This window comes from Poecilia reticulata, linkage group LG19 (assembly GCF_000633615.1).
Source record: "Poecilia reticulata strain Guanapo linkage group LG19, Guppy_female_1.0+MT, whole genome shotgun sequence".
Classification (NCBI taxonomy): Eukaryota; Metazoa; Chordata; class Actinopteri; order Cyprinodontiformes; family Poeciliidae; genus Poecilia; species Poecilia reticulata.
The window spans coordinates 10,251,995-10,262,167 of record NC_024349.1 but is presented as its reverse complement, the minus strand read 5'-3'; the positions used below and the strand labels follow the sequence as shown (position 1 = coordinate 10,262,167).

The 10,173-nt window shown below is 37.3% G+C and overlaps 1 protein-coding gene across 2 annotated transcripts in view; it reads right to left on the bottom strand.

Annotated features, from left to right (window-relative positions):
• Window positions 1-10,173, bottom strand: part of adamts14 (ADAM metallopeptidase with thrombospondin type 1 motif, 14) — a 52,689-nt gene that overhangs the window by 33,797 nt on the left and 8,719 nt on the right. For both annotated transcript variants that reach the window (XM_008436917.2, XM_008436918.2), the window contains exon 3: window positions 3,409-3,565. In XM_008436917.2, the coding sequence (XP_008435139.1) occupies window positions 3,409-3,565 (157 nt within the window). The remainder of the gene's footprint in view (window positions 1-3,408; window positions 3,566-10,173) is intronic.

Here is a 10,173-nt window from a genome sequence, read left to right as displayed (position 1 = left end):
GGGAAGCCACTCCTATTTAAGGCCCTTGCTGATTGGAGATGATGAGCACCAGCTGGATCCCATCAGCCTGCCACCCTGAGAAAGTAGAGAAAACACTCCCCTGCAGAACCCAACAATATGACACCCCAAAGCTTCTGGTTCCTTCAGAAATTCTAAAATCGCATTATTTTCTCATCTGTGAAAGCACCATACCCAAACACTGTCACACCCAAAGTCTGCAGAGTGGAGGTCATCATTTCAGGAAATTTTGATGTTTTTCTTTGTTTGTTTTTTTTTATCAAGTCAAAGGAAGCACAAAAGGTTTGATAAGCTAACTAAGCTAACTAAGGGAAAACCGTATTTTCTGCTGAAGCCTATCAGCCATCTATTCAGCTCGTTTTAAGGTCACTGTGGCTCCAAACATTGCAGTCTGCCACAGGATGTCTAATTTGGAGCACATTTGTCAAAACAGCAAAGAACTCAACTTAACCAGCAATAAGGGAGTCCCAACATATTACAGCATAATTGCTCTGTTTTGTTCTTTTGAGCTTTCGGCTTCTTTCCATTGTAAAACATGCCACCTTGCCAGCTTTTTGAAAGATCTCAAGGCTTACGCTACATTGGATTTTTCTTGGAAGACAGCGCTTGGAGGCAGAGATAAATTCACGCTTGACTTGAGCGCATGCTGGTCGCTGTTGCTTTGGTATCGGATTTAAAACGTGTTCATGCATATAAGAATGTTTTTGCAAAAGATGTCTTCGGTATAAAGCTCAGTGTTTGCTTCTCTCTGACCCCTGTGTTGATGTCTGGCTCAGCATGACCGTCTGGTCTGCCTGTTTTGGAACGTCTGGGGTATATTTTTGGGCGAACACTTATAATTTCCCAGATGAAAGTAGTAAATTTGCAAGTAAAGACTACCACATACTGAGATCAAAGTGGAACATGGACAAATGGAAAAGTTTATTCATACCATAAAGGTGCAACATCTCTCCTTTTTGGAAGATCAAATCAACTCCACCTACCACAACATGCACAAGTATTCACAGCCCTCCATCTTTACCGAATTTTGTTTTGTTATATTCGGAAACTTGAACGAATTAAACATGACCAGGTATTCAGTGAGAGTCTAATCTGGAGACACTGGACTGTTTTGTAGTTTGCCAGAAGCCATAAAGGACCACAAATAACAAACACAAGACGGTGTTCTAGCCAGACGAGACCAAAATATAACATTTTGTCCCACATGCGCATCATGTTGAACACACCATCCCAATAGTGAAACATTATAGTGAAGCTGGTGAGCATTGAGCTTCACCTTCCAGCAAGAGAGCAACAAACACCCAGAACTACAAACTGAATGGTATTTGAGTGTTAGATTGGCCCAGTCAAAGCCCGAAACCAAATACCGTTTAGAATCTGTGCCGATAAATGTTTTTCAGATCTGTGAACTTGAGATATTTAGGCAAGGAGTATAGACTCAGATTTCCATAATTTGACGTGTAAAGCTGGTAGAGGCAAACTCCAGGAGAATCTGGATGTGTAAAAGAAATATATATATATATATATATATATATATATATATATATTTCCATTTCTTCAGAAAGTCAAAAGTACACGATGACTAGTCTGACTTAAAATACTTTGTGGCATTCTCACATGGCCTTGTGAGCTTCTGAAAGATTAATATTCAATATTTACACTGATCAGAGGAACACCTGTGTATGCAGAATTAGACAACACCACAAACTAAAATTTTTTAGATCATAAAAAATATATATATAAAGAAATTAAACAATACATCAGCAAGACAATTTTGGAAAATGTATTCAGCTCTTCTTTGAATACATTTTCCAAGTGGCTGAAGGTACTGCATTTATCTGTTCAAATAATTTGTAAGTGCAAGTATACATCATGAGAATAATGTGCAGCTATCATACAGCTCAGGAAGGAGACAGGTTTGGTGTCCCAGAGACAAGGAACAAAAATGATGGACAATGTTGGTGAGAGAATATTATTATCCACAGTGAAATTAGCAGTGTGAAAGCCCACTCAGCAAGGAACAAGCCATTACAGCACAAAAAGCCTGATGGCATTTTACAAATGGACTCAGAGGCAAAGACCTTCATTTTTGGCTTTTATGCCACTGCTCCATTTTGGAGGCAAAATGGGGGAAGCTTGTAAGCCAGAGAACACCATCGCAACTGTGATGTACGAGGGTGGCAGTATCATGTTGTTTGAGGGTTTTGCTGCAGGAGAGATTGAAGCACTCTACCAAATAGATTGCACATGTGGAAATATTGAAGCGACATCTGAGAAGACGTCTAGAAAAGTCAAAGCTGGGGCACAAATCTGTCTTTCTAACAGACGATGCCGCCAAACTAGCTACAAAGTGGCTTCCGGACAAGAAAGCCAACGTTTTGGAGGCTTGGTCTCAAGCCTAGAGAAAGTTTGTGAACAGTTCTTAAATGTGTAGCCAAGCGAGATTCAATAAATGTGACTGTCAGAAGCAATGGGCCAAAATTGCAGCAAACTATTTGGTAACACTTTATTTGAAGGGGGTGAATAAGACTGTCATGACACTGTCATAAACATAACTCCTGTAATGAACATGAATAAGCTTTCATGAATATTTATGACTGTTGTCATAAAGCGTCATTCGGTAAATTATTACACTTTTAATACAAAGTTGACATAATTCAAAATGTCTTTGTTATGACAACTTGAATAAATCATTACTGTTTAAACTTTACCTTTAATAACATAGTTACCTAATTTTTAAAGTGCAATCAATGATATTTTTATTACAAATTTATATCAGTTATGATGTCTTGGTTAATGTCAAGTTGTAGACATTTTTAATAATGTCAACTTTGTATTAAAAGTGTCATAATTTACCAAATGACGCTTTATGACAACAGTCATAAATATTCATGAAGGGTTATTCATGTTCATGTCAGGTTTATGAAAGTGTCATGTCAGTCTTATTCACCCCACTTCAAATAAAGTGTTACCAACTATTTTGAGGAGCTGGTAGTTAGAAGGATTCAGTATTTGACACAAGTCATACTGTTTGAAAGACAGCTCTACCAAAAAACTTGAAAAATGGATGCAAACCTCAGAATTTGAAAAAAGTTTTTTTTTTTAAATGATCCTTTTCACTATTTTTCTATTTAGCAACTATAAATAATTCAGTTAACACAATCTGAATACAAAAAGTTCTTATTCTGATTTGATGTGGAGCAGCGAGAAAAGGTTATGTCTGTTTATCCATTTTAAATAAATACCTGATGTGCTCTGCGTGTCCTTCTTGTAGGACCTATGAGTGACCATGCAGCTGAGTCGTTCTGTTCGTTTTGCAGCCACAGAACAACTCAAACCCACACAGTGCTTTTTGTTTCCACTGATGTAAGACTCATTCCCTCCTCCTACCTTCATTGTGCAAGTCCTCTTTCCGCTGGCCCGTCTCCCGCTTGATGGCCGATCTGCGGTAGACCACGTGCACTCGCCCCTTTACTTCCACATCCTGTTGGCCTTTCTCAAGTGGTTCAATGAAAAACTCGCCATTATCAGTGCGGATCAGGCCTGCCTGGAAAAACAGAACTTTGCATCAGAGCACCACTCTTCCTTTAGATCAAGTTAATCCAACTGGATCCTGTAATAACAGCGGAGCCGGTCAGTTGGAAGATTCAGTGTAATAAGGAATGACGAAGGTGGACACAACTTGGCAGCTTTGAAGATTATTTCTAAACAGTTATTAGCGAATAACCTGAATGTTTTACAGCTCAAAAAGGTTTGTGACACTTTACTAATCTAATTCATTTGTGCACTTCTATAATAAACTCTGAATCGATTATAGGAAAACCTTTAATAATTTGTATCTTTGATTTTTGCCTTTTACTTTAAGGAGTTTCCACTATAACCCACAAGCCCTAACCCTAACCCCACTAAAAAGCTTTCTTCCTTTACACAGACGATGCCTCTTCAGTTTAATCTTGAAATTTCAAACACTTGACAAAGAAGTTCTATTAGCTTCTAGACATTTTAACATTAATCGAGCTACAGAAATATCATTTCCGGTGTGAGAAATGAATCATGTTTGCTCAGGAGGACTTCTCTCTTGCTTGTTGCCGAGTGTCTACAAAAAAAGGTCAATGTGGAAGGAAGCAGCCATTCTCTAATTCAAGTCAACCACAAACCTGCTATTTTCTTTTGATTGCATAAATATACAAAACGCCCACATAACACAGAGTGAGGCATTTTTATATACATTGCAACAGATTGTGCATTTTATTTGCATAGAAAATCAGTTTATTTGTTACTTTAAGTTACATCTGTCTGTGTCCAAAAGGACACACTTTGTGCTCATTTTGTTATATGGGTAGGGTTACGGGGGTTTAGTACTTTATCATTGGCTTATTATTGGAGCAGAACTGCAGTAGATCAGGATGAACTTGCGAATATCCCAAGTTCACTTTGATTTTTGCTTGTTTATTCAGAACATTTTCAAGTTCTACATATTAAATTTATATTTATTGTGTCTAACAATAGCTTATATTTGGGACGTTTTCTCATTTTGCCCCATTACAACCACAAACTTTATCATATCTATTGTAATTTAATGCTGTTAACAAGCTTTATCGCTCAGAGACACTGGTCAGTTCATCATCTAAAAACGGAATGCTTGCGACTAATAAAATCGAGTCAAGACATGGCTGTCCATCTAAACTGACAGGTCAGATAAAGAGAAGATTAAACGGAGAAGCAGCAAAAGTAACCATGTACACTGAAAAATTGCTATGCACCTACATGCTCTGTCCAATCTGACTGAGCTTGAACTATTTTGCAAAGAAGAATAAACAAGAAGTGCAGACTCTAAATCTCCAAAGCTGGTAGATGCACCTCTAAACCATTGCAACTAATTGTGACAAAATAACAAATATGTGCAGAAAGTAGTGAAATTACTTGCAGGGTATGAATAAGTGTCATTAAATTATAAAAGCCTTCCTTTATTGCTGCGAGCATCCTGTCTGGTCATGTGATGCATTGTTTATGTAATGATATTGATAACAGCTGCTCTATCTGTACACAGGATGTGTTTTGAGGACAGTATTGAGTCACATTTTGGAAGCAAGTTCGACAGACCACACAGTTACTGCTTTACAAGAGATATCAGGGTCAACATGCGATCACTGACGTCATATAATGTAACACAAAGCTGTGCTTTGACTTGAGGTTTAGGTTAACTCTGCAAACCTCTTCCAAACAGCTATTTTTGAAAAAAAAAATTAAGTATACAAGGGACTGTAATATCATACATTACATTACAAGCTACATCAGTTTAGGATAGCTGTCACAACAAAGGTTGGGGAATAAAAAAGTAAAAAATCTCAATAACAACAAGAAATGTACGTTTTAAATTCAATAAAACTGATTATGCAGACAGTTTGGGGGTTTGTATTCTTTTTTTTGCACAAGAAGTGCACATTTGATTTGCATTATTTTCTGGTTGTAATATATTTGCACTTTTCAATATTATTGTACATCGATTTTGTACATCAAAAATATTGCTATTTGAGAAAGTCCCATTATTAATCATCAAAATGAAATTGTTTAAAACCCTATATTCCATGTTTAGTTTTTGGCAACTTGCATTGTAATACATTTTAAAGTAACTCATGTAAATTTGGTCTGTAATCTTAGAAATGATCTAAACGATACAGCAAAATGAAGGGACGCTAAAGGACACTGGCACACAAACAGCGTAGAAAATATGCACTTAATGAAAAACTGTGGAAAACTTCATGTTCCAAAAAAATGCACTCTATCTTTTTTAGTGTTTGGTGATTTTCAATGTGTTTATAATTCCCTGACTCATCATTGCTATTGCCATAACACCAAGTTGATTTATTGCAAAAACAGCATCTTTAACCAGACATAGGTTTTTCATTAAACCAAAGTTGTTGTAATGGAAATAAGTTATTTCTTTCCCAGTATCACTGTCTGTGGTTTGCGCTTGCAATGAACCCAAAGCAAAAAGTCAACTATCTTGATTTGCTAAGCATTTGTTTATTTACACTGTCATGGCAACACTAACTAGCATTACAGCATATCACATGTTTTCCTGATATTGCGCAGCCCTTGTTTGCTTTCATTTTTAAGCTTTTGTCTATTTTCATTCGTTTGCAATGACAAAACATCCCACTAAGAGTGCACAAAAATAACTTTATGCTTTTGGTAAAAAGTGCATTTCTTCAATGTGCCATCTTGGATAAATTACTCCTAATAAGCCCAGACTACTATACACTGTCTTCAGTTGAAGTGTTTCTCCAAGACTTTGTTGAGAAAGGAGTAAAACCTCTTCAACCTATTATTATCTTTGTGACACGGAGACACCAACAAAACCTCTGGCAAGTGTGTGTGTGTGTGTATTTACAGCTGCTGAATGAAATCTAAATATGGAACAGAAACGAAAGATCTGAGTTTGATAACTCTCTGCTCAACAGCAGTGATATATGTATAACCCTTAAGGGTGGCGTTCCACCGTTGGATTAAAGAAGACTGAGAGTCAAAAGTCTGCATTAAGAACAAATTCGATCATGTGTCGCTGTTGTTGCATAGTTTGAGCTGGGTCATTTTAAATCTTCCTGCATGACTGATTGCAAACAACAAAAGTGAATTCTTACGATCGTCTTTCAACAATGACTTCCCACCCTGTCTCACACATTACCGAATTTGTGAAGCACATGACAAATACAAGTCTTCCCACCTGACTTATGAATGTCTGCAGCTCATCCAAAGTAGCCGCGCTCCTAATGGCTGTCAGCTTTGGTTTTCAGCTTTGGTTGGACAGCTATGTCCTGACAGGCTTGAGGATGTGCCAGAAAATGTCTATTTTTGGTACGATTAGCTTACACTCGACTACACTCGGAGGTTAGCTGCCCTGCATCGTGTTTAGTGGTATCAAAGAAAAGAGGATGAATTTTATAACTATAACTGTTAGATTAACAATGCCCTGAGACAAAACCCTGTGACTTGCATTTACAATCGAGAGTTCCCTCGTGTCTCATAATTGCCTGAGTACATGTGACAGATAACAGCTTATGTTTTATTCCTTTTTTTCCCCCACTGTCAACTTCACAGTTTTTCAGATTTATAAATTATAAACCAAGTTTTTTTGTTTTTTTTACTGAAGTCAAGTGACATAGAGGCCATAATGTTACTCCACAGGCTGAGCTACAATCTCAGCATACAGTTTGAGAGGGGAGTCATCCGGCTGCGCCACACCACACGAAAAAAACCCGAACATAAATCTGAACCTTTAGCTCACTGGTGCACTAAATTCCTCACCTCTGCAGGGACAACTTTGAAGTTCCACATGCACTGTATGTCATTTCAGGGTGAGGCAGTATTCCTTTCAAATCCCTACTGGAAGGTTAAGTGGCGAAAGCATTAAGGCAAACATTTTTTTTATTTTTATTTTTTATTAGTATGCATCTCTGTCACCCAGTAGTAGTCAAAGTTAAGAGCTTGGGTGCTTCTTCACAAAAAGAAACAATACGAAATCCTACACTACTCTGAACCGTAATAGGCTTCAAACACTGCAACAATGCTTTCCTCAACAGGAAATCATGCCATGATTCATGTGTCAAGATAAAGATGATTGTTTCGTAAAAAAAAAAACTAAATCAAATCTTTCCTATTTATTGTTTCTTCTTGTCATTTCCAGCTCTGAATGTCCGCCATTAATCACGGATAGCTGGTAAACAAAGGCATAGCTACACATGCGGTGTTGCCATCACGCTTGGTGGTCCAGTTACATCACTGCCTGAGATAATCTGATGGAGTCATCCTTTATGGTGCATGTCAGACAAACAAAAATCCGAAAGCTGAATAAGCACCACAGGCTACGGATGCAGGGAAATTAAAAGCCAGCTTTGGTTCCGGAGGCTCAACCTGTAATTTGTGGTAGATTATTTGGAAACATGCATTTAGGTTCCAGGCACGCTCTCTTACTGATTCACCAAAAAACTGGGAGACTTAGAAAGGTACTGCGGTGTTACATCATGAAGTCAGTGATGCACTCTTTTTGTGAAATTCACCCGTTGAACTTTTGTAATAAGACCTACATAGCAATATGAAGGGACTGGACATCTCTGTTATTCCTGTTAAATACAGGGTTTGTGAGAGAAAAGAAAAAAAAACAGAATTATCAACAGATTAGGACCTTAGCTCACCTGTGCGGCAGTGTCATATAATGGAGAAATGACTAAACAGGACAGAGTGAAGGAGTTTAGTTCCTCATTCCATTTTATCCTTTACATCTCGCAGTGTTCGCATATATGACTGATCAAGAAGAGAATCATGAATTAAAAAAAAAGAGGGGTTATAATCACAACAGTAATCTGCATGAATTAATCACACCAATTTAACGTCAAGTGGACAGCTCAATCAAACAGCAAGCTGCACGAGGGAACAAATCAGTTCCAAAACAAGAAATAGGTCTTTTAAAAACACACTTCTCATACTAATCGCAACAGCATGAGACACAGGAACTTCTTTGGCTAAATTTGACCAGTTTGTATGTTTGCATAGAAAGTATGTTCTACCAAAACAACAACTGGGTTATTGAACTGAATTAATCAGTTAATCAAGTATTTATTTATTTATTTATTTATTTATTTATTTATTTATTTATTTATTTATTTATTTATTTATTTATTTGCTGTTTTGATTTAATCTCCAAAGAATCACAAAATTATGTAATCTACAAAAAAATAATAATTTTTCCTATGTCACAATTAAAATAATTTCCTTGATTTTGGTTGGTTTTCAGAAGTTAAGGTTATGTGGATATGGGGTGAGGCGTAAGTTATCCTGCCATCGTCTTCTCTGCCTCTCGCTGAGCATCTAAGCACCACATTTATCTTCACTCAGTCAGGAAATTAAAACTTTTTTTTCTGTAGAAATCTGCATCATAAAAGCAGGTCTAATCAAGAGAAAGGGTTGCACGAATTGGAAAGCACAGACCTCTTGCTCTCAAAGTAAACTGCATGTTTTTAGCTTCTTTATACCTGTCAAGAGTATTAAAGTAAGGCAACAAGTGTTAATCATTTAGTATGTCATGTTATGATCCCTTGTTGTTAGCTGTAGTGGGAGGTGAAGTACAACGGAAGATGGTGGATTTTGATGTAATATGAATTACTTCAGTCTCAATGCCTGACATTAACAAATAAGGCAATTCTCTTATTAGATCAGATCAATAAAAAAATTCTAATAAAGTCAAAGCAAAGAGAGTCAGCAACATTCATCCACAAATGTTGGCACCTCTGCTACAGATGTGCAGCGTAACTTTAAACAAGCAGCTTTTATTGCAACGTAATCTCGGTAATCTCAGATTTAATTTGAGCGTTTTAACTCTCTGAGAAATTAAGTTATTTTTAATAAGTGTGGATGACAAATCAATCGCCTTGGGAACATTTAAATACAAAAACATACTGTATATGCTGCAGTAAAAGATGAGAGTGACAGGAAATACATCACAGTTTTGGCTGGAGATCACATGTGTAGATCTTTATTTAGAGACTGCCTACATGCCAGCAGGGTGTTGGAAGGCTAGAATAATCCTAGTAAAACATGCAAGCATGGGTACAACCGTCTGCATCTATTTCCATTAACAATACATGGAAACTGAAACTCTTCTGCTTACACCTGAAAAAGAGCGAGATGTCTCACTTTGACTGTTGCTAGGTGTCTCTGTCACTTTTGGACCGGTAGACACAGAAATAGCGCTCCTCATCCGGTGACAGGGTGTGTGAGGCACTCGTGTTACATCCATCACACGCGTAACTCAAGCCATCTGTCATCTGGGCTAATTCTCAACACATGAGCAACACCGGTATTATCATAGCCATCATTCATCATTCCACAACAGTAGCGCGCCAGCTGTTGCCATCGAGACGCAGACACTTCAACAGGAGGATGTCACAAACTTTGAGACAGTCAAACAATAAACTATGAGTACAGATCAGCCAACAAAACAGTGGGGCTTTAGCAACAAAGATTAATCAATGATTTGCAGTGTAATGCCATAAGATTAAAAAAATGCCAATAATGTTGCACCGTCGGGTTTAGGGCAAATAAAATCCAAATAAAGGATTATTATTTCTGGTTGTAACATGACAAAATATATATATA